Source organism: Stegostoma tigrinum, chromosome 20, assembly GCF_030684315.1.
Source record: "Stegostoma tigrinum isolate sSteTig4 chromosome 20, sSteTig4.hap1, whole genome shotgun sequence".
NCBI lineage: Eukaryota > Metazoa > Chordata > Chondrichthyes > Orectolobiformes > Stegostomatidae > Stegostoma > Stegostoma tigrinum.
In genome coordinates, this window is record NC_081373.1 from 29923005 (window position 1) to 29948990 (window position 25986).

At 41.4% G+C, this 25986-nt stretch overlaps 1 protein-coding gene across 7 annotated transcripts in view; it reads right to left on the bottom strand.

Annotated features, from left to right (window-relative positions):
* Positions 1-13426: 13426 nt before the first annotated feature.
* Positions 13427-25986, bottom strand: part of chst15 (carbohydrate (N-acetylgalactosamine 4-sulfate 6-O) sulfotransferase 15) — an 85502-nt gene continuing 72942 nt past the window's right edge. For 6 of the 7 annotated variants that reach the window (XM_048551375.2, XM_048551373.2, XM_048551372.2 and 3 more), the window contains 2 exons: positions 20314-20461; positions 13427-16854 (listed from right to left, as the gene is read on the bottom strand). In XM_048551375.2, the coding sequence (XP_048407332.1) occupies positions 16667-16854; positions 20314-20461 (336 nt within the window). In that variant the 3' untranslated portion in view covers positions 13427-16666. Of the gene's footprint in view, positions 16855-17879; positions 18027-20313; positions 20462-25986 lie in introns of all 7 variants that reach the window. The other variant, XR_007249574.2, reaches the window with a different exon arrangement.

The window sequence follows — 25986 nt, forward strand, 5'->3', positions numbered from 1 at the left end:
CCCATACCAGGGAACTTTTACAGATTAAGGGTACAACTTATGTTCCAGTCTCATATGAGAAGCAGCCAGTTCAGTTACCATTGATTATAGTCAAGGGCTCAGGCCCAAGCTTGATGGGGTGAAATTGGCTGAGAGCGATTCACCCAGATTGGCTCAACATTTTTTGATTAGAAAATGGCTGACTGAGTGAAGTTGTAATTAAATACTTTTCAGGAAGCCCCAGGGACTACCAAAGGAACCAAGGCCACCCTGCATGTTGACCAGGAAGCAGCTCAACAATTCTGCAAGGCCCACCCAGTGCCATTTACAGACAAAAGTAGAGGCAGAAATCAGGAGGCTGGAAAGAGAGGGAATCATCAAATCAGCCCTGTTTGTTGAATGGGCAACACCGATCATACTGACTGCGAAGGCTGATGGGTCAGTTCACCTTTGGGGGGATTTTAAGCAAATGGTCAACTGCTTTTTACAGCTGGATATATACACAATCCCTCACATTGAGGATTTATACACAAAGCCGGTAGAGGAGCTGTCTTCATGAAGCTGGACATGAGCAATCCATACTTGTAAGTGTAGTTAGTTAAGGAGTCCTAGAAGTATGCTACAATTAATACCCTAAGATTTTGTACCAATATATGAGACTGCCATTTCAGGTATCATCAGCCTGTGCCATTTTCAGCGAATAATGGAAAACATTTTATGAGGTTCATCCCAGGGCACCATTTATCTGGATGATGTGGTAATTCCAGGGAAGACCAATGAGGGGCACTTAGAGGACTTAGATATAGTCCTAAGACATTTCTCCAAGGTGGGTGTATGCTTTAGAAGGAAAAGTTGTGTGTTCCAGGCATCCCAAATGACCTACTTTGACTGCAGAATTGGCATGACCAGGTTACACCATTGGAAGATTAAATGAGGGTGATCAATGGTGCCCTGTCTCCTAAGTCTGTACCGGAGCTTAGATCTTTTCTTGAATTGATAAATTATTACAGAAAGTTCATACGTAACCTGTCCTCCATCTTGGCACCTTTACAGCTGCTGTTCAAAAAGGGTCAGCCTTGGAAATAGTGTCATCACCAAGACACAGCCTTTAGGGAAGTAAAGAAGCAGCTATCATTGTCTCAAATGTTGGCACACCATGATCTCAAGCGAGATCTGATGTTGATATGCAATTCCGCCACCCCCCCCCCCCCCCCCCCCCCCCCCCCCCCCCCCGTATGGTATTGGAATGGTGTTGGCTCACCAGTGGCCCGAAGGAGAGGAACAACCAATACCGTATGCATTTCAGGCTTTGGCTAATGCAGAGTGTAAATACACCCTGATACAGAAAGAAAGTTTGGTAGTCATCTTTGGTGCCTTTACGGATGTAAATTTATAATAGCAACAGGCCATAAACCCCGAGATACTCAAAGAGGACATGGCAATGCCACCAATAGCTTCAGGCTGAATTCAGCAGTGGGCTCTCATTCTAAGTCCATATAATTGCAAGGTAGAACACTATCTGGGAGGTCAAGTAGCAAATATGGATATCTTGATCTACCTCCCACTGGCAGATACACCACCAGTGGTGCCACCACTGCAACAGTCCACTCTGGTTTTAAACTTTCTGGACATCCTTCCAGTCACCACTGACAATATCAGACTGTGAACGCAGAAAGATCCTGTCCTGGTAAAATTAAAACAGCTGCTGGTGATGAGGGAAACAAAAGGGCTATCACAACCAGAAATGAAATCTTTCTGGACTAGGTGAGGCCAGGTCACAGTAAAGGATGGTATTGTATTATGGGGGGCAAGCGTGATTGTCCTGAGCAGAGGTTGTTGCCAGGAACAGAGGAACAGGCTGAGCTCCACCACGGTCATCCAAGGGTTTCCAAAATGAACATGTTGGCAAGAAGTTATGCCTAGTGGCAAGGATTGGATGCAGACATAACCGCATTTGTGGGCCAGCACCCAGAATACCAAGAGTGACAAAATCATTACCAGCAGCTCCTCCAATTCAGTGAGTGGCCAGATAAACCCTGGACTTAGTTACATGTCAATTATGCTGGAACTCTCACGGGTTCAATGTTGTTTGTTCTTGTGGATGACCACTCAAAGTAGTTGGATGTGAATAGAGTTCATTTATCAAACACAGGGATGACAATGGAGAGCTGTGAGCATCTTTTTGAAATAAATGGGCTTCCAGGAGTGTTGGTCACTGACAACGGGCTACCATTTACCAGCAGGAATTCAAATATTTCCTGAAGTTGAAAGGCATTCAACATTGAAGAACAGATCCATACCATCCGTTGTCCAATGGTCTGGTAGAAAGATCAGTCTGAACTTTGACGGCAGGCTTAAAGAAACAGCCTACATCTTCTCTCAATACCAAATTGACCCAGTTCCTCTTTGATAATTGGACCATCTCTCATGTAATTGCAGGGATAGCCCCAGCAGGGTTGCTAAAGGGGAGAAGACACTACACCTGGTTAAACGTGATCTTCTTAGACCGGGGGGTATGATGAAACAGTATCAGGAACACCAATATTAGACACAAGACTCTGGTAAGTGAGAGAGACAGTTTACATCAAGAGATGAAGTTTGGTGCCAAAATCTTGGAACTGGCCCTACATGGGTAAGAGGTATGGTCGATTCGAGGTCAGGGTCTGTGGCATACAAAGTTCAAGAGACTGTCCTGAACAAGCACATGGACCACACGAAAACTGCAAACTCACAAATGGTGAGGGAACAAAACATGTCTGGCTCCTTGGCAGCTTTTCTGATTGTTCCAGAACCCACCCACCTTCCCCTCCACCTAACACTGAAGGAACCTCAGAATGTGAGGTGGACATGGTAGATGTCACAGCCTCAATGCCTTTACCATCAGAAGAAGAGGATGAATTTCTTTCAAGGCACAGGAAGTGGGCTACAGACCAGAACACACTGCCTATATCCAAGGCTGTAGACGGCGGAAGTGTCGGAGGATGGGTGGTGGGATCGGATTGTAGACTTGTACACTTCTGCCATCTACAATCCGACCCCCACCACCCAAGACATTTTTCCATCCCCACCCTTGTCTGCCTTCCAGAGAGACCACTCTCTCCGTGACTCCTTTGTTCGCTCCACACTGCCCTCCAACCCCACCACACCCGGCACCTTCCCCTGCAACCACAGGAAATGCTACACTTGCCCCCACACCTCCTCCCTCACCTCCATCCCAGGCCCCAAGATGACTTTCCATATCAAGCAGAGGTTCACCTGCACATCTGCCAATGTGGTATACTGCATCCATTGTACCCGGTGTGGCTTCCTCTACATTGGGGAAACCAAGCTGAGGCTTGGGGACCGCTTTGCAGAACACCTCCACTCGGTTCACAATAAACAACTGCACCTCCCAGTCGCAAACCATTTTAACACCCCCTCCCATTCTTTAGATGACATGTCCATCATGGGCCTCCTGCAGTGCCACAATGATGCCACCCGAAGGTTGCAGGAACAGTAACTCTTATTCTGCTTGGGAACCCTGCAGTCCAATGGTATCAATGTGGACTTCACCAGCTTCAAAATCTCCCCTTCCCCCACCACATCCCAAAACCAGCCCAGCTCATCCCCTCCTCCCACTGCATCACACAACCAGCCCAGCTCATCCCCTCCACCCACTGCATCCCAAAACCAGCCAGCCTGTCTCTGCCTCCCTAACCTATTCTTCCTCTCACCCATCCCTTCCTCCCACCCCAAGCCGCACCTCCATTTCCGACCTACTAACCTCATCCCACCTCCTTGACCTGTCCGTCTTCCATGGATTGACCTATCCCCTCCCTATGTCCCCACCTATACTCTCCTCTCCACCTATCTTCTTTTCTCTCCATCTTCGGTCCGCCTCCCCCCTCTCCCTATTTATTCCAGAACCCTCACCCCATCCCCCTCTCTGATGAAGGGTCTAGGCCCGAAACGTCAGCTTTTGTGCTCCTGAGGTGCTGCTGGGCCTGCTTTGTTCATCCAGCCTCACACTTTATTATAAAAGGAATTGCCACTGTTTGTTATTTATTTATTTCAATATTATGAAGCGTCTGTGCAGTGTAGATTGGAAGAAAACATTTTTACACAGTGTAGGGTTAGGATCTGGAATGAGCTGCCTGACAGTGTGTTGGAGGTAGGTTTAATCAAGGTCTTCAAAAGGGAATTGGACAGTTATCTGAATAGAAAAGACTTGCAGGATCACGAGAGAAAGACAAGGAAGAGGAACAAGGTGAATTGATTTTACAGCGAGCTGACACAGACTCAGAGAGTTGAGTGTTCTCCTTGTGCATTCTACGACTCTGCATCACCTCAGGTAAAATGGATAATGCATGAAAATATGATTCGCAGGTACAAAACAGTTAGATTTACCTTTATGAATAAGAAAATAATATGACTATTTTATGTCTTTCTCCTACAGCTTGGGTGTGCATTGAACACTGGCTATGATGTTTCAGACTCATGACTCCACTTACTCTGGGGTCTGCAGCTATTTTTGACAGAAATTTACCAGTGAATGATTGGGAAGTATAGTACTCTGGCACTTGTCTTCATATTGCTGCATCAAGGACCAGGTCAAGTTGTATCAATGACTGATTGAAGAATTTCATGTTGGCCAGCACGCTGGGAGAATTATTATCCTCCTCTTGTCACATTTTCAATGTCCATTTAAAATAGCAGGTAGGCCCCTAAAATAGCACTTCCTTTTATGTGCAGTATTGTTCATTGACAGGACTATGCTGAAGTGTCAACCTACATCATGTACCCACATGAGGCTTGAATACATAATTCTCTAGTACAGAGGTCAACGTTCCATGACAGAGTTAAAGCTGGCACAGTAGAAAATGGAAGTGCTTCCAGAAGCATTAGTTGAAGAAGTATCCTTAATAGCTTTTGAAAACACAAAAATAGTTGAAAAAGGAAGTTTAAAAATGTATACGAAAAAGCCTGAGCTAAGGGAGTAGTTCATTTCTTTAGCAGGTACAAAGGCCGTTGGTGTGTTTGCCTTCACTGGTCAAAGCATTGACGACAAGAGTTGGGACGTCATGTTGCCACTGTACAAGACAGTGGTAAGGCCAGATTTGGAGCGCTGCATACAATTCTTGTCACTCTGTTCTAGGAAGGATACTGTTAAACTGGAAAGGGTACAAAAAATATTCATGAGGATGTTACCAAGACTAGAAGGTTTGAGTCATAATGAAAGACTGGATAGGCTGGGACATTTTTCATGAAGCATGGGAGGCTGAGGTGTGTCCTTACGGAGGTTTATAAAATCATGAGGAGCATAGATAAGGTGAATGGCAAGATATTTTTACCCAGGGTAAAACAATCCAAAACTAGAGGGCATGTGTTTAAGGTGACAGGGTAAAGATTTAATAGTGACCTCAGGGTCAACGTTTTCATTCAGAGGGTGGTGCACGTATGGAAGGAATTGCCAGAGGAAGTGGTAGAAGCAGGTTCAATGACAACATTTAAAAGCCATTAGTACCAGGACGATGTTAGGAATGGTTTAGCAGGATATAGACAAGTGGAATTAGTTCAGTTTAGGAAATCTGGTTGACATGGACAAGTTGGGCCAAAAAACACCATCAACTAGCTGATTTCCATTAATTCAATAATGTTCTAAGGAGACAATTTTAACTTCATAATTTTGTAAAATAGAAAGAAAATCAAATTAGGCATGCATTATCTCCATTTAAAATGACAATTGAGCTCAGTATAAAATGGACTAACAACCAGGGTAATGTTATACCAAGATATAGATTCCAGCCAAGACAGGCCTGTACCTTTAAGATACCGACATGACATGTGACATTTCAGTAAAAGCTATCCATCCCCCTTCAATCACTCTTTCTGTATAATGGAGTCAGTGTAGTCAGTCAACATTGTGTGTAATGTGCAGCAACATCAGCAAGCAGAGAACCCAGACCAAGGCCAGAATCTTTTATGGGTCTGAATGATGTGAGCTATGGTGAGATTTGCGATAGAATTGTAAAAAAACCTAGTGAGGAACATCTTAACATCAGGAGGATCTTAGTTCATCTTTCCTGCTTCTGACAAGTGGTGCACTGAGTTTCTCCAAATGTTTACAAACACCAGTCAGATAGTACGTGTGTCAAATTTGATAAATAACATCATAGATTTGTCAGAAAATCTGAAATGTTTACCTCAATTCCAAATGATTATCCCAAAGGGAATGGACAGTATGCACCATATGCCAAAATCACCATTTATGCATCTCATAAAATATACTAGAGAAACTGACACAATTCACACAAGTTAAGTTAAGTTAAGTTGATCACTTAACAATGGGTTTGTTATCCCATGCTGTGGCACCATCGATCTTAAATGCCAATATAGACCATTGGTATGGACACCTGAAACTTTGTAAATTGTTGAAATAAACAGATCGTCTATCAATCTACATACGCATGCATATACATTTTATGACAAAATAACAAATCTATAAGTTGCAACAAAGGATCCAAGTTGCAATATCAATCTTGTACAGCTTGGTTACAGTTGAGATGATCAGCTCCAGGGAGCTATACCAGCTGATGGTCAACTGCAACAGCTGAAGAGAACCATCAGCAATGGGGAGCCTGAACGCATCTAACAGGTCCCCCTGTTAGTACACTCATCCTGTTCATTATGGATGAATTAAGATTCTCTAAGAATATAATCTTCAAAGGAAAACAGGTCATAATTCCACAAGCTCTCCAGCAAGACATGGTGGGCTATATATATGCAGTTTACATGGGCACAGAAAGGAAACAAAGCATGTATATCAATCTGATGGCTTGTCATTAATAAAGACATCAATCAATGATAAAGTCATATCTATTTTATCAACCTTAACAATTGAGGAAAACTTTGCATTTAATTGACACTCCTCCTGAGCCACAGTACAAGGTTGTGACTAATATTTTCTGTGTTCAGGTATGCCTATACCAGACAGGCTGCAGTGGGCTACAATGGGTGTAGTGCTGTTCATTCCTAACAGCAAATTTTACAGTGCAAGGAACAAGTTCCGTTGAGACATTCATCAATAATCCACACTTTGTACAACTCTTTTGAAGGAAGTGAACCAATAGACCACATTATTCGAGATGATTCCCTCATTTCTTTATGCTAATCTTGAGTATACAGCCCAAAGAACAGAAGATACCATTATTCTACCCGCAATGAGGAATGGTGATATCCATGGTCTTCTACTGGATGAAGCATCCTCACCCTCATCTGAATATCTGAAGCAGGTAGTGCAAGTGCTCAAGTTCTACCCAGTTTGTGAGGAGCTAGCTGATCTCTGCCAGAACAGTGGTTAGGTTGCAAATGTTGACCTCTATTAGGCTTCATTATAGAAGGAGGAGAAAAGAAAATCTGTTTTCTCCTCCTTGTCACTGTTCAGTGATCTCTGCTAATTGACAGAGTGGGGACACAATGAAGCTTCTCAAAGCTGAGAAGCATGCAAACACAGTGCCACATCTCCTTCAAGATCATTGATCTCCAGCAATGCCCACAGATTTATGTCCTGGAATGTAGTTAATACTCTCAGGAAAAAAGGAGAAAATCATTCAACAATTCGGTGAGGAATATTATCACAAAAAATATATGTATTATATATGTGTTGTATGAGTTAATCATGAATTAATATATATTTATTATATTGAACGACATTGGTTTTCAAATGGAAATATCAGTCATTCAATGGAATTCATGGACAAAGTGGTGGACAAATGAGGCAAAAACATTAATGTGGAATAAATGTTTTAGTCTCAAGAATAATTTGTTTCAAAATGTTATTGTAAAAACGAATCGGAATTTCAGCTATGAGCTCTGTCAGGCCAAACTAGCTATTAGTAAATAAGACAAAAACCTAGCAGGCCAACCAGCATCAGAGGAGCAGGAAAGCTTGATGTTTTGGGTCAGGACCCTTCTTCAGAAATTGGGGAGGGAAAGGGGATTCTAAAATGAATAGGGAGAGAGGGGGAGGCGGATAGAAGATGGATAAAGGAGAAGATATGGTGAGAGGAGACAGGTCAAAGAGGTGGGGTTAGAGCCAGTGAAGGTGAATGTAGGTGAGGAGTTAGGGAGGGGATAGATCGGTCCAGGGAGGACGGACAGGTCAAGTCCTTCCCCTCCCCCATTTCTGAAGAAGGGTCTTGACTTGAAACATCAACTTTCCTGCTCCTCTGGTGCTGCATGGCCTGCTGTTTTCATCGAACTTCACACCGTGTTATCTCAGATTCTCCAGCATTGACAGTTCCTACTATCTCTGCAGAGTTTGAATTAAGTCACTTCAAGGTGAGGAATAGGACCCCTGCTGTGGCAATGAAGGTGCTAACAGCTCAAAAGTGAGAATGAGGGCAACGTGGTTCATTCATTTAATTCTTATGTTTCAGAAGGCAGAGATAGAAGCTTTGATTATGTCTTTCAAGTAGATGAGAAAAGCAGTTAAGTAATCAGTCATAGATAATGGGAACTGCAGATGCTAGAGAATCCAAGATAATAAAATGTGAGGCTGGATGAACAAAGCAGGCCAAGCAGCATCTCAGGAACACAAAAGCTGATGTTTCGGGCCTAGACCCTTCATCAGAGAAGGGGATGGGGTGAGGGTTCTGGAATAAATAGGGAGAGAGGGGGAGGCGGACCGAAGATGGAGAGAAAAGAAGATAGGTGGAGAGGAGAGTATAGGTGGGGCGGTAGGGAGGGGATAGGTCAGTCCAGGGAAGACGGACAGGTCAAGGAGGTGGGATGAGGTTAGTAGGTAGGAGATGGAGGTGCGGCTTGGGGTGGGAGGAAGGGATGGGTGAGAAGAAGAACAGGTTAGGGAGGCAGAGACAGGCTGGGCTGGTTTTGGGATGCAGTGGGTGGAGGGGATGAGCTGGGCTGGTTGTGTGATGCAGTGGGGGGAGGGGACGAACTGGGCTGGTTTTGGGATGCGGTGGAAAAAGGGAGATTTTGAAGCTGGTGAAGTCCACATTGATACCATTGGGCTGCAGGGTTCCCAAGCGGAATATAAGTTGCTGTTCCTGCAACCTTCGGGTGGCACTGCAGGAGGCCCATGATGGACATGTCATCTAAAGAATGGGAGGGGGAGTGGAAATGGTTTGCGACTGGGAGGTGCAGTTGTTTATTGCGAACTGAGTGGAGGTGTTCTGCAAAGCGGTCCCCAAGCCTCCGCTTGGTTTCCCCAATGTAGAGGAAGCCACACCGGGTACAATGGATGCAGTATACCACATTGGCAGATGTGCAGGTGAACCTCTGCTTAATATGGAAAGTCATCTTGGGGCCTGGGATGGAGGTGAGGGAGGAGGTGTGGGGGCAAGTGTAGCATTTCCTGTGGTTGCAGGGGAAGGTGCCGGGTGTGGTGGGGTTGGAGGGCAGTGTGGAGCGAACAAGGGAGTCACGGAGAGAGTGATCTCTCCAGAAAGCAGAAAAGGGTGGGGATGGAAAAATGTCTTGGGTAGTGGGGTCGGATTGTAGATGGCGGAAGTGTCGGAGGATGATGCGTTGTATCCGGAGGTTGGTGGGGTGGTGTGTAAGAACGAGGGGGATCCTCTTTGGGCGGTTGTGGCAGGGGCGGGGTGTGAGGGATGTGTTGCGGGAAATGTGGGAGACGCAGTCAAGGGCATTCTCGACCACTGTGGGGGAAAAGTTGCGGTCCTTAAAGAACTTGGACATATGGGACGTGCGGGAGTGGAATGCCTCATCGTGGAAGCAGATGTGGCGGATGCGGAGAAATTGGGAATAGGGAATCGAATTTTTGCAGGAGGGTGGGTGGGAGGAGGCGTATTCTAGGTAGCTGTGGGAGTCGATGGGCTTGAAATGGACATCAGTTACAAGCTGGTTGCCTGAGATGGAGACTGAGAGGTCCAGGAGGGTGAGGGATGTGTTGGAGATGGCCCAGGTGAACTGAAGGTTGGGGTGGAAGGTGTTGGTGAAGTGGATGAACTGTTCGAGCTCCTCTGGGGAGCAAGAGGCGGCGCCGATACAGTCATCAATGTAACTGAGGAAGAGGTGGGGTTTGGGGCCTGTGTAGGTACGGAAGAGGGACTGTTCCATGTAACCTACAAAGAGGCAGGCATAGCTGGGGCCCATGGCCACCCCCTTTGTCTGTAGGAAGTGGGAGGAATCGAAAGAGAAGTTGTTGAGGGTGAGGGTGAATAATCAGTCATAAGTTGGCCCTCGTTACTGCAAAGCAAGCTCTAGGGGAAAACATGCAAGATTTACTCCTTGCCTGAGAAAGTGTCATTGATTACGAAGCTATAAAAAAAATTGCATGTCAATTAACACTTGAGACATACTGTCAAATATTGTACATCCGCAGGACACAGCCAGGAGAAATTATAGATCAGAGAGATGTACAGCACGGAAACAGGCCCTTTGGTCCAATTCATCCATGCTGACCGGACATCCGAAATAAACCTAGTCCCATTTGGCAGTTTTTGGCTAAAATCCCTCCAAACCCTTCCTATTAATATACGCATTGAGATACATTTTAAATGTTGCAATTTTACTAGCCTTCCCCACATCCACTGTCAGCTCATTCCAGACCTGCATCATCCTCTCCAAGAAAAGATTGCCCTTAGTTTCCTTTTAAGTCTTTCCCCTCTCACATTAAACCTATGTCCTCTAGTTTTGGACTCTCCCATCTTGGGGAAAAGATCTTGTCTATTTTCCCTATCCATGCCCCTCGCAATTTTATAAACCTGTATAAGATCACCCTTCAGCCTCCGACGCTCCAGGGTAAATAGCCGCAGTGTATTCAGCTTCTCCCTATAGCTCAAACCTTCCAACACTGGTAACATCCTTGAACATCTTAGACCAATTGATATGGTTACTTTAGACAGAAGCCAATTATGAAAAGTTCCATGAAATAACTCGCAGAGAAATTTTAAAACTCCAACACCTTTCAATAAGAATACAACTTGAGAAACAGAGAATGACAGGGCCAAGATAGGTAGACATGCAGGCCAATGATTAGGAGCTGATCCACAAACTCCTGCTCCAGAACAAAATCTTACCTAGTCATCTCCAACCAACTGCAAAAGATATTGGTGGAGTCAGTGGTAGGAAACTGCATCTCCATGCGTTGGTATTAGGAGGTTCACGATCATAGTTACCTAATATTGGCAGTCAGTCATTTGTAAACAATTTTCAAGAATGTTTATTCCATTTGTTAAGCAGTAGTTTAGATATAATGAATAATTGGACAAAGAAAGGAAACTATTGAACTATGACAGAGCAATACACTTGCCCAATCCCAAAGCATGAGGTAGCAGAAGCAGGGGCTTTGGAGTGCTGGCTTATCCCTCATGTTCTACACTTTTGATAGCTTCAAATCTTCATTCTTTCCTCGGGCTGAAGAAGGGAGACTCTTTGTCTTCACCGAAGGCGGTGGCTCATTCTCTCAGGCTGTCTTTCCACTCCCCCTCCCCCAACTCCATTTGATATTCCTTGATTGGGGCTGGAAATTTATGCTCTGTCAATCAATTTTCTGCACCTTCTTGGCCAATGACCACAGTTACTGGTGAAACCAGACTGACTGTTGCCCCTTACCAGCCTTTACCATTCTTTATGAGAGCAAGCACTTCTTATTTTCCCAAACATTACAGCAATAAGAGGGCTGAGCGGCATGCTCTTGCTCCTGGCTTCTAAGTTCCTATGTCAAGAAGGTCAAACAAATGCAAGAAAAAAAGTCTGGCATTTCCATGACACTGTAGTCAGAATGCCTATAGCTAGACCTACCTAGCCAATGAAGGTTGCAGCAGCACTGCAACCAGAAGAATTCATGAGGGGCATGTATAGGGTGAACAGCCAATATCTTTTCCCTGGGGTAGGGGTGTCCAGAGCCAGAGGCCATAGGTTGAAAGTGAGAGGGGAAAGATTTAAAGGGCAATTTTTCCACACCTCTGTGTGTATGTATGTATGTATGTATGTATGGAACAAACTGGTGCAACTACATTTAAAAGATATCTGGATGGGAATGTGAATGAAAGGGTTTAGAAAAATATAGGCCAAATGCTGGAAATTGGGGCAAAATTAATTTAGGATCTCTAGTCAGCATGGACAACTTGGATCGAAGGGTCTGTTTCCATGCTGTACATCTCTATGATTCGGTCCGCTAGTCTACAAATTCTTAGGAATGCTGTAGTCCTCAAGGTAAGAAATATAACTTTATTTGTATCAGCTCAACAAGCTGGTCCACTGTTAAAAACGTGAGTTCAGACTACTCACACTCAAGCTAAGGAAGAACCAGTTTCTGATGTTCACTGCTTTTAAAAGTATATACAGGCACAGGTTGCCCTGCATTTGCAGATTCTTAGCAAACTGCAGCCCAACCAATGGGAGGGCTGACATCTGCTGGTCTTTTGTGAACTCCAAGACTCTTAGCATGTTTCCATCTCCATATATCCCCCTCACTGCTTTATTAACTCATTTTACAAAGTTGCAAATCTCTCCTGTTATTTCTGAAATATAACAGTCCATTTTAGTTTACATTTATACTCCAAAAAGGAAATGCTTCCACTCTTAGAAAGAGATGAAATGGTGTTTTGCATTTCAACACTAGATAAACTGATAAGGGCAAACGTGCCTTTCTCCTTCTTAATTACCCTTGTCTCGCTTATATAATTTACCCTGTTATCAACAGAGAGAATCCATTTTCACCCTTAATGTATATCCTGCTTGCATTTCTCACTATCTTTCATCCCCAGTTAGAAACATCTCTTTGGTACTGGGCCTCCAAAAAATCTGTTCACTTGCTCCTTCTCTGCCTTTGTCAAAAATATAATACCACCATTTCCAATCCCTTTCACATCTGAAGAAGCCATATCAGACTTGAAACTTTGACTCCTTCCCGAGAGTGCTTCTTGAGAGTTTCTCCAGCACTTCCAATTTTTTATTTATTGTATAATCTAATTCGCAGACCTTCTGTCGTTCAGCTCAGTGCTTACTGTAATATTGCAACAAAGATTTCATACACCTAGTTCCATGATTGATAAGGAAATCTGGCTGAATAGTTCACCAACATAGCTGATTTGCACCTTCAATAAACAATCACAATTTGTAATTAACTGACTTCTTGAAATTGATGTAAATATTGCCCAATTATTAATATCAGTTCACAGTAATTAGTGACACCAACAGAATTTTCACATAATGACATAACATTCAACTTCTATGTGCGAGGGCATTTTACAATATGGCATCCTTGCTCTTAAGCAGATGATTAAGCAAAATTGTAGAAAGACTCAGTAGAACTGAGTCAGTTCTGAAAGCAGAATTAAAGGGTATCACGTTGGAGTAACATAAATGCATAATAAATAGTGCTTTCACATGTATTTAAACAGGAAAACAAATTAATGAGCCAATTTGTTGTTCAGGCAAACATACTTATTATCTTGCATTCCATCAGAGTTTATTTCATGGTTAACAGATTCAGGTTCAGCATGCTTATTGTAGAAAAGTAGGCCGGACAATTGACAAAATTTGTGATAACAGAATGTGGTCAATTACATCAAAATGAAGAGGAAATGTTGGCGTGTTTTGAAATTATGCAAGAAGTGGATTGGAGTGCAGTGGTTTTCACAGCGCTGAGTATCATAAGCACATTTTGTGGGTTAGTGATTGTGGTTACATATACATTGCATGCTTGCAAGGTTTTAAAACTGCTGAGTATAATGTAATGGTTCTTAACTATCTCAATATTTCCTCTTTTAGTTTTTAATCAATATTGAGAACAATACTTGGGGCTCATAGGGAGGGGTAGGGCAAGCAGCCCTGAAACAAGAATAAAAATTGTGGCAGATTTTAGGAAAAGCCAATATTCTTTAATATACATCTTAGAATTTGAAAAGTTATTTCAGTTCTTAAAAAAAACCTGCTGAAAACTCAGTGGCTGCTACAGTAAAATGTGGAGGTAGGAAACCCATGGTCAACTGAGTGATGGAATGATGCAGCAATGACTGATGAAATAGTGTTGATATCGAGGGTATTACATCTGATCACAATGACATCACCAGTCCTATGGTATTTGCTCACTGCAACACACTCCACAGGTTGTAGAATCCTGTAGAGTTATTGTCAACTTTATAACCACCTCTGCATAGCCATTGCTAGGAAGCAGTACTTTTGCCTGCAAATTAGGATAAGAGGTTAGTAATAGATCAGTTTCTGGCAAATTTAATATGTATTTGTTGTTTTTTTTTGAAGAAATGGTGTAACTGTTCCAAAAGCTCAATACCACAGATACGATGTATTATTATGGGAAGGTCATGGTGTCTCTCGACTGGTAGTCCAGAGATCCATGATAATGCTCTGTAGATATTGTTTTGAATTGCGACAGATGATGAAATTTGTACTGAATTTTAAAAATTGGGAATTAAAAGTTAACATGTCACAAAACTCCATCTGGTTCACTCTTGCCCTTAAAAAGAAGTAAATCATTCATCTTTACCTGATACGGCCTATGTGAGCCAAGACCCATTGCAATTTGCTTGACTCTGAAGTGGCCTTAGCAAGCCATTCAGTTCAAAGAGCAATTAAGGATGGGCAATAAATGCTGGTTACATCCATATCCCATGAATGAATATAAAAACTAATATCCCAACAATTCCAAAATATTGGCGCAAGACATCTACCCAATTTCACAATTAGGAAATAATCTCTTCTTTTAAAAAAAAGCATTCAAATGTAGCCTGAAAATAACTTTGCTAATCTTATTCCCCACCCTTAACAGCTACTCCTCTCCAATACCTAGATGTGAATACCCATTTCACACAGTTGGAAAATGGTGAAGTAAAATACCAGGATATTGCAAGGACAATGCAATAAAGTTACCATTGAGGCCCTCAGGTTCAAAATCATAGGCTGATTCAATTCACCAAGACCATTTCTCATTGAAAGCAAGATCACAACTGCACCTCTGTTCATAATTTTTCAATTTATTATCCCATCATAATGGTAGGTGAGTGATTGAATTACAATAAACCTTTCAGGAATGATTTGTTTGAAAAAAATTATCCAGAAGTCTAGCAAAAATTTGTAAGATCCATTTAAGTACTATCCATAATCATTGGAAGTTAATGTTTGGCTAGGCCATACACATTAAACTGTGTTTAAATTGAGATTTTAAGATAGTTAGTTCATAAAAATGCTGTTTCTTTCTGGATTTAGCCAAATGCTTTTGGAAAGGTTCAAATATTTTGCATTTGTTTTCTCTTTTTATTAAAACAGAACACCAAGAAAGTGAAAAACAGGATATTAAACAGGCATAAAAACAAAGGCCAATGGTCCTGCAGGTTGTGACCTATTGCTGAGATATAGTGTAAACTGGCTTTATTTTGTAAAACCATGCAATAATGCCTGATGTTGGAGTAATTGGCTGGGTAGCAAAAGTCAAATTACCCTATTCATCCTGAGTGTAAAAGATAATTCAGAAAAATATTAGCATTCTCAAAAGTATAAAGTCCTTTCAGCATTTGGCAAATTAATGGTCTTTATTGCTGAGTGCGCCCAAGGAGTTTCAACCAGTTAAACCACATTCTTCCTGATGCAGTTTACACGATAAACTTTGAAAACCTTTGTTGTACTGAAGTTTTATCATTTCAGATAAATGTAATGTCCACTATCACAAACATGCGTTTGAGATTCTTTGAACCTGTATTTGTTCATTTAAACCGAATGTTCAACTTATAAACCACTTGACAATAGAGGGCACTGCTACACAAACTTTCCTAACATAGTTGATGACAAATGCAAATGGTATGACCGTGGACTGAAAAGCAATTCCCAGTAAAATCAAGCATAGATTCATTGCAAATATGCAGTGCAAACTTCTGTTTATAACAGTGACCGGAGTGTTACACAAAAATATAGGTTTGCTGTGCACATGGACCTCGAAAATACAGTTTTGTCCAATTCTATTTGTGGAAGAAAGAATTAACATTTCACCAGTCATACTTTTGCCTAGAAACAAATAAACTATGGCCAACTGATTTTTGTTTGAGAACACAGAACAAATTCTGTAACTGTTCTTAACTGATGGGAAACAAAGATAATGGATTTTGTAGAACTCAATCAGCACAATTGTCCGAGACATTTCTCTTTCACTCCACCACATAAACCAACAGAGAGGGAAGCAATAAAAATAAGTTAAAAATAGTAGCTCTTGCATCCACCACTAAACCATAATTATGGCATATGAATTCCCGGAAGACTAAAGTAGGCACTGTTATTGAAATCTCTTATGTATGTTCGATAGCAATATTTAAACATATTCTGTAAAGATTTCATTGTTACCAAGTACATATGCATAATTGAAAACCCTACAAAATATTTAAAACCACATGACGAATTACGTTCTGTTAAAAAAATGTTTACACAAGCTCAGGACTCTTGTATGATGGTCACAGTGTCAAGTATTGTAAATCTACGTACTCCACAGCAAGTTACATGAGGACATACAGATAATGTTCACCTTTATAATTATGGTTAAAGTTCAGGCACGCCTTCTACTGAATTTTGGACAAGTCTTCAGTTAAAAGTTTAAAAATAAACTTAAAAAAATAACTTTTGAACTTGAAAATCAATGTTTTGTTGAACATTCCACAAAAGTGAAGAAAGCATATAAAACATTTGATATTTTACAATTTTATGAATTTGGTCGCTATTGCTCCCATAAGAAGGAATCATCATTAAGTAACAAAGCCAGCTTTTCATTGAATGGCCCATAGAAATCCTTGAGAAGCTCCCTGGTTTTTGACAACATAGGTCCAAGGCTTTTGTCTTTGGGACGCCTGGTATTTGATGCAGGATTGTTAATGACGGCTGCCTCCTGTTGATCAGTCAAACTTCCTGTTGAAAAGCAACAGTAGTACTTTAGGGAAAAACAAGTTCAATACTAACACAACAACCTCAGCTTTTTCTTGCTCAATTTGACATCTCTTTCCTTTTCTATCTATGCATTGTCTTTTTATTTTTGCCCCGATCCTGCCATGATTTTAAGTAAGAGAGAAAATACATTTGGTTGTTCATTTGTATTGACAAACTGAGTGACAAATGAAGAAGGAAAGCGATTTCTTTTGAATTAAATAACATGGCTCAGTGCGGTTACTTGACAGTCAGTTCTTTAACTAATACCTAGTCATTCAGTACTCATTAATCAGAGACCTAAACTGCCAATGATTTAAAAATACCCATGTAATTACCGATTCATCTGAAGCATAGGCTTCCGGTGCTTGATAAAATTCATTTTTTTAAATACTGCATTATTAGTTCATAATTCAGTTTTATATATATTCCTGTTTGCATTGGATACCTCTTCAGTGTCCTTGTTAAAAAAAAAGCTGCTGAGCAAATTCAATTAAAACTGGAAAACTGGTTCAATGAAAGGCTGGAATTTCTGTGAGCCCGTGTAACAAATTTTAGCTTGATTCTCGGACTCAATGGTACTTATTGTGAATTTATTGTCAAGAGGAAACTAATTAATAAGCATGTTATCAAAATGAAATTATCATTTGACCCACTTGTGAATTCAGTTAATCCAATCAAATTAACATTCAGAATAACGGAGGCTTAGGGTCTGGTGCTAATTATTAATAATATTCCTATTTTTTCTTGATTTAGGATTGGAAGCCATAACACCAGGCTCTCAATATCTGAAATAAAGAAAGCTAACTCTAAAATAAGTGAACAGTACTGATAACCAGAACTTAGATTTGTGCCTCTCCATCATAATATTCAGAAAAATAGTTTGCTAAAGTGTCATTAAATCAGATGTATTGCTCTGACTTTGTCCAATTTGAATGCCTTCAGATATTGGGTTTCCATGTTCCCTGATAGCACTACCATAAATAAGACTACAAATGAACAGAAAGTACACGATTGTTCAGGTAAAATGTCTCAGAATTTGGATCCTTCTTCTTCCTTCACCCCAGGCGCATCTTTGGAGTATTACTGGGGCAGTACTTTAATTTGACTGCAGCAAAAACAAAGTTGCTGGAACAGCTCAGCAGGCCTGGCAGCATCTGTGAAGAAAAAAAATCAGAGTTAATGTTTCGGGTCCAGTGACCCTTCCTCAGAATCTGACCCAAAATGTTAACTCTGATTTTTTGTTTCACAGATGTTGCCAGACCTGCTGAGCTTTTCCATTAACTGTTTTTGTTCCTGATATTCAGCATCTGCAGTTCTTTTGGTTTTTACTTTAATTTGACTGCCTTATTTGATTTATAACAAATGGAGCGACCCTATTAGGGACAGAAGGAAAGCAGTAGATCATTCAGCCCCCTAACTCTTTTCTGTAGTTTGGTTGAATCATGTATAATCAATTACTCAATTACAGTTATCCCCTGTTGACCTATAACCCACATTGAAATGATTAGACGTCTAGTCCCAGAACATTGCTGCAGGAGTTCTTCAGGGTAGATATTTTCTAATCAACCTCTTCAGAGATCCAAAACACACCTCCAGAGCAGTTAGGACTTGAACCCAGGCCTCGATTCTTCAGAGTAGTGTCCTAGCCCAAATTACCTTCAGCTGTTCCAGAAATGACTTCTCTCCAATGTAAGATTCAAAGTAAGGGTGTTCACTGAAGATTGCATAGTGTTTGGCACCATTTGCCATCTTCATGTATTGAAGCAGTCCATGTCTACATGCAGCAAGACCCGGACAACATTCAGGCTTGGGCAAATAAATGGCAAATAACATTTTTGCTGCCCAAATTCCAAACAATGACCAACAAGAGAACACTTAGCCATCTCCTTAAACCTTTAACATCAGTACCATCACTGACTCCTCCACCACCAACACCTTGGGAGGCAGTGGCATGGTGGCAGTACAACATATAATCTAAAAACGCACAACAGCATCTTACAACACTATCATTTCTACCACCTAGAGTAACAAGGGCAGTCAATGCTTAGGACACCACCTCCTGCTAGTTCCTCTTCATACTGCACCATTCAAATATTAAACTATATCACTGCTTAATTATCATAGCATTGAAATCCCGGAACTCTTCCCTTAACAGTATGCTGAGGTTATCTATATATCACATGTACTGCATCCATTCAAGGCGGCAGCTCGCTAGAAGCTTGTCAGGGGAATTAGGGAATCCAGTAATCTGGATCAACAGGCTATTGTTTTGTGGTCGGGCATTCAAATTCCACCATAGTAAATATGAAATTTAAGTTAAAGATAAAAATAAACGGTGACCACATAACCATTGCTGATTGCTGTAAAAATATATCTGGTTCACTAATATCCTGTAGGGAAGGAAATTTGCCATACTTTTCTGGTTTGGCCCACGTGACTCCAGACTCACAGCAATGTAGTTGATACTTTGCTGCCATTTGAAGTGGCCAACCCAGCCACTCAGCTTATCAAAATCACTACAAAGTCTAAACAAAAGAATGAAACCAGACAGAACATCTAGTGTTTATTTGGACTTAGAAATTACAATGGCAAACTTAGCCCCATTAATCCTACAAAGTCTTCCTTCCTAACATCTAGGGGCCTGTGTCAAAATCCGAAGAGGCAGGCTTGTACAGACAAACCCATGGAATCATATCTTACAGACATTGTCTCAGACACAACCTTGAAACTGTCCTACCTACAGGATGGAGCCTGTAGTGGTGGCTGCCCGGTGGCACAGAGTTGGAAAGCAGTCACCATTCTTTTGTAAACTTAATGTGCTTATGAACCTAGTATCATATGTAATCACAAAATACAAATCTTCATCCTATCGTCTAAATTCTTATGGTGAAAAGCTGAAGCCTCAGTTCAGATTACTGGTTAAAACCATTTTAACCAGTAAGATAGAGAGCATACACGCATGCATGTGTGTGTATGTGTAGGCGTGTGCATGTGCTAAATCTAAGCAAGTGGTGTGTACCATGGAAACTAATCACCGGCAAAAATGGCCTAACAATCTGGCAGTTTGGTACTTTTAAAGCAAGTGCCTAAAAGCAAGAGCTTCATTGCAATATGCAAAATTATATAAAAAGGGGGCCCTCAACGGGAATCAGATAGACAACAGCCTTCAGGCAGGCTGCCCTTTCAAAGGCAAATCAATATTCAGAGTATCTTGAACGTTATTTTCACTTCACTGTAGAAGTAAACATAGCAACAGGTCTAAACCATTTAGAAGTGACTTAATCCTATTGTTAAAACATCAGCCATTTGTCGATTTGCTGATCTCTAGAGTTTTCCAAAATGCACTTTATGATGCGTACTGCAATTAACCAATATACTTAGAATTATATTTTATTAGTTCATGCTTTTAGCACAAAAATGAAGCTTTACATGAAAGCATACCCAAGTTCAAGAAATCGAAGACTCGGTGCATGCTCTTTCTCAAGTCAGCAGCATGTTCTTCCAGCCGGAGAATGAGGAATTGGTTTGGATTGTAAACTGTAAACCAGTCCCACAGAAAGACTGCATATAACCCAATCTGCAATCTCACCTAAGGAGAAAAAGAAACACAACATATTGTTTGGCTATTCTATCGTTTTTCGTCTGTTTATTTTGTAGTCAATCACTGTATGGCCATTGTACAGAATATTTGAAAATATATAGTTCAATTTGATTAAAAAGCAGTTTGATATGATCAGTGGCATAACATCAGTGCACTGACTTACTGCACTAGGTATGAATGGAAGGCTTCCCTCTCCCACAATTGAGAAGTTAGAACACAAAGGGATATGATATGAAGGGAAACATTTCCATAGAGTTTTCATGACCTCCTCCTGTAACTTCAGGAGAAATCTTAATGAAACAGTGTGAATTTGAGATTCCAGCAGCCTTGTGTCGAAGGTCCAGTGACAGATGTGAAAATTCCCAATAGAAATGCCAAGCTTGGGAAGCCGAGACAACCTAGGCTCCTCTATAAAAATACAGTCGTTGATCAGTTGGTGAGAGAGGCCAAAGAGGAAATGATTCAGCTGTCTTCTTGGTCAGGGAATGGTGCCTTTAGTGGCTGATTTCAATATCAGGAACTGTAAAAGGAATAAACCAAACACATGGCTCTATGTCTTAAGAGCATTTTATAAGCCATCTCAAATGCATTGAATTCAGTATAACTGGTAGTTCATCCCTCATCTAACCCCAGAGATCTCAGTGAAGAACTAAGATAAGACAAATCAAGAAATCACAGGCTGGTGATATGAAGCAGGGAGGGAAGATTGAGGGCAAGAAAGAATATTCACAAGATATAAAAGTAATAGTCACAGCTACTTATTCCTAAAAACTGTATTTTAACTCCAAGTAACCTCAGATGTAACGATGCAAGTATCAGGATGGTTACATTCCTCACTTCAGACTACTTACAGGGATGCTGGTTAAACTACATGATTCACTCTGAGCCACTTTCAAGCAACTCACATTATAATATCAAAACATAAGGTGAAGACATACGGCTGCATGAAGAGTATGCAGAACAAATCAACACCAATTACAACATTTTAAAAAGTCTGCAGTTGCTAAATTCTGCAAAGGTGCGGAATAAAGTAGTTTAACAAAAAAAATGAAAATTCTCTGCATTAAACGGAATGAGTTATGGCTGAATTATTGTAGGCAGAATTTGAACTTATTGTTGAAGATAAGGAAAATTAGCCTGGAATGTTAAATGGTCCCTTATTTGGGAAAGCAATGATCCTAAATAGGTGCACTTCATTCTTCAAGAAATATATTATACAAATTAGGCACGAATTGTATTGCATTCTGAATTTTCTACAGTTAATTTCAAGATAGCTAGCCCAAACAAAACCCAACTACTTTTCATTGCCAGTCCATCAAAGTGAATGAATGGAAGGCACCAAGTTAGTGGAGGGGATAATGAGTCTGATCTTGCCTCAACCTAAATAAGTAAATATGCACTTTCTTGCCAGAGAGATACTGGAATCTTCCCATCTAATCAAAAATATTCTGAAAGTTTAGCAGTGAAGCCCAAAATTGATGCCTCAGTGCCAGAGACCAGCAGGATAAGTACAGATACAAACAGCAGCTTTCGCCTAGAGTTTGAGGCTACGTCAATTAGCAAACAGAAATGAGGATACATGGAGGTAGAAACTGAGATATGCTGGAATAATAAAGGTTTAAGGTTCAGATAGCGTATTTCAAAGTTTTGAGTGTCAGAAACCCAATTAAGTCATGGCTTTTTTTTATTTTAATATACTGAGAAAAGTCAGGTAATGATATTAAAATCACATTGTTTTATTGGGATGATTTAACATTATCAGAGGTGCTTTAGTTAAGATCCTTAAGAGCCAGAAAAGACTGACGCTGTTTGGGCTGGATTCTAATACGTGTCCTAGAAGTGGAAAATGTATTTTAATGCACTGTATCACTACATCTTCTAAAACTCTTTAAACAGTTTCAGCTGTTTATTATTCGCTTGCCATCATACATACCTGCTAAAGAATGTTCATAAAGGAAAAGAAATATTATTAGAAAGTCAATACAAATGGCTAAAAAAACTTTGATGGGTCAGGAAATCCTGCACTGCCCTCAAGCTGATTGCGCTCACATTGCAATATAATCACACCAGAAGGTTGAAGTCTGAAGAACTGGGTGGATATTAGAGCTTCGCACATTTTGGGACAATGCCTTTAATGTCACACAAGGCCAACAGCATGAAGGTTCCTTTTAATACTCAAAATAAGGCTGTTAAGTGAAATGACTTTTAGCAGCTTCATCCCAGTTTATAACAGGTAAGGGTCTGCTGTGGCTAAATTGCGAATAACAATATGTCTTGACTCTAAATCAATTGTAACACATGGATAAGAGCTGTGGCAAACAGAGATGTCATGCTGATGCATTACGTAGGCTCTCCAAAGGCTTGTATACAATGGAGAGAGATTTACTTTGCAACTCATCATTCTATATTTGGGGACTCATCAACTGAAGTAGTATGGGCTGAGGTTAGAAACAGGAAAGGAGAGGTCACCCTGTTGGGAGTTTTCTATAGGCCTCCGAAGAGTCCCAGATATGTAGAGGAAAGGATAGCAAAGATGATTCTCGATAGGAGTGAGAGAGACAGGGTAGTTGTCATGGGGGACTTCAACTTTCCAAATATTGACTGGGAACACTATAGTTTGAGTGCTATAGATGGGTCAGTTTTTGCCCAGTGTGTGCAGGAGGGCTTCCTGACACAGTATGTAGACAGGCCAATAAGGGGCGAAGCCACAGTAGATTTGGTACTGGGTAATGAGCCTGGCCAGCTGTTAGATTTGGAAGTAGGTGAGCACTTTGGTGATAGCGATCACAATTCTGTTATGTTTACTTTAGTGATGGAAAGGGATAGGTGTATACCACTGGGCAAGTGTTATAGCTGGGGGAAAGGCAATTACGATGAGATTAGGCAAGATTTAGGAAGCATAGGATGGGCACATTAGAAATGTGGAGCTTATTCAAGGAAAAGCTCCTGTGTGCCCTAGATAAGTATGTACCTGTCAGGCAGGGAGGAAGCTGTAGAGCGCGGGAGCCGTGGCTTATGAAGGAAGTGGAATCTCTAGTCAAGAGGAAGAAGACGGCTTATGTTAGGATGAGATGTGAAGGCTCAGTTAGGGCGCTTGAGGGTTACAAGGTAGCCAGGAAAGACCTAAAGAGAGAGCTCAGAAGAGCGAGAAGCAGACATGAGAAGTTGTTGGCGGATAGGATCGGAGTAAACCCTAAGGCTTTCTATAGGTATATAAGGAATAAAAGAATGATGAGAGTAAGATTAGGGCCAATCAAGGTTAGTAGTGGGAAGTTGTACGTGGAGTCAGAGGAGATAGGGGAAGCATTAAATTAATATTTTTCAACAGTATTCACTCTAGAAAATGACAATGTTGTCGAGGAGAATACTGAGATACAGGCTACTAGACTGGGTGGGATTGAGGTTCACAAGGAAGAGGTGTTAGAAATCCTACAGATTGTGAAGATAGGTAAGTCCCCTGGGCCGGATGGGATTTATACTAGGATCCTCTGGGAAGCCAGGGAGGCGATTGCCGAGCCTTTGGCATTCATCTTTAACTCGTCATTGTCTACAGGAATATGCCAGATGACTGGAGGATAGCAAATGTGGTTCCCTTGTTCAAGAAGGGGAGTAGAGACAACCCTGGTAATTACAGACCAGTGAGCCTTACTTCAATTGTTGGTAAAGTGTTGGAAAAGGTTATAAGAGGTAGGATTTATAATCGTCTAGAAAAGAATAATTTGATTCGGGATAGTCAGCATGGTTTTGTGAAAGGTAGGTCGTGCCTCACAAACCTTATTGAGTTCTTTGACAAGGTGACCAAACAGGTAGATGAGAGTAAACTGGTTGATGTGGTGTATATGGATTTCAGCAAGGCATTCGATAAGGTTCCCCACAGTAGGCTAATGCACAAAATGCGAAGGAATGGGATTGTGGGAGATATAGCAGTTTGGATCGGAAATTGGCTTGCTGAAAGATGACAGAGGGTGGTAGTTGATGGGAAATGTTCATCCTGGAAATTAGTTACTAGTCGTGTACCGCAACGGTCGGTGTTGGGTCCACTGCTGTTTGTCATTTTTATAAATGACCTGGATGAGGGCATAGAAGGATGGGTTAGTAAAGTTGCAGATGACACTAAGGTCGGTGGAGTTGTGGATAGTGACGAAGGATGTTGTAGGTTACAGAGAGACATAGATAAGCTGCAGAGCTGGGCTAAGAGGTGGCAAATGGAGTTTAATGCGGACAAGTGTGAGGTGATGCACTTCGGTAGGAGTAACCGGAATGCAAAGTACTGGGCTAATGGTAAGATTCTTAGTAGTGTAGATGAGCAGAGAGAGCTCGGTGTCCATGTACACAGATCCTTGAAAGTTGCCACCCAGGGTGACAGGGTTGTTAAGAAGGCATACAGTGTTTTAGCTTTTATTAATAGAGGCATCGAGTTCCGGAACCAAGAGGTTATGCTGCAGCTGTACAAAACTCTGGTGCGTCCACTCTTGGAGTATCGCGTACAGTTCTGGTCACCGCATTATAAGAAGGATGCGGAAGCTTTGGAAAGGGTGCAGAGGAGATTTACTAGGATGTTGCTTGGTATGGAGGGAAGGTCTTACGAGGAAAGGCTGAGGGACTTGAGGCTGTTTTCGTTAGTGAGAAGAAGGTTGAGAGGTGATTTAATTGAGACATCTAAAATAATCAGAGGGTTAGATAGGGTGGATAGGGAGAGGCTTTTTCCTAGGATGGTGACGGTGAGCATGAGGGGGCATAGCTTTAAATTAAGGGGTGAAAGATATAGGACAGATGTCAGAGGTAGTTTCTTTACTCAGAGAGTAGTAAGGGAATGGAACACTTGGCCTGCAACGGTACTAGATTCACCAACTTTAGGTACATTTAAGTTGTCATTGGACAAGCATATGGACGTACATGGAATAGTGTAGGTTAGATGGGCTTGAGATCGGTATGACAGGTCGGCACAACATCGAGGGCCGAAGGGCCTGTACTGTGCTGTAATATTCTGTGTTCTATGTTCTATACGTCAGCTGTGGCTTGATGTTGCTGGCCATACTCAGAGTGGTGGTGGTCAGAGCTGAGTAATGCAAACTGGAGGGTAAGCAGCAGTGGGAGATTCCAGATAAATATCTAAGGAGTAAGGCTTTGATTGAGCACACTCAGAGCAGTAGCAGCAGTGGGTGCAATGTATGGTAAACCTGGGGGTCCAGTGGGGCAGAAGTAGGCCAGACATTACAGTCCAGAAAGTGATATGTGTCAAATGGGAGCAGCTAATTTGACAGTAAGTCCTGCTGAGTATTTCCAAATTATCTTAAGTCACAATTTAAGCAAGAGTAGGGCCTTTTCTGGTTTATATATTTTAGAAAGAATGTGTTTACACCTTAAAGGGTTCTGTCACGGCAGGAGAGCACAAAGCCATGGTTTGTTCCGTGTTGGCACATTTCCAGGGCACAAGCCAGTACGCTGGAGGAAAGAGGAAAGGCAATGGGCAGTAGGGTATTCGTCAGTCAGAACAGATTGATGGCCACAGT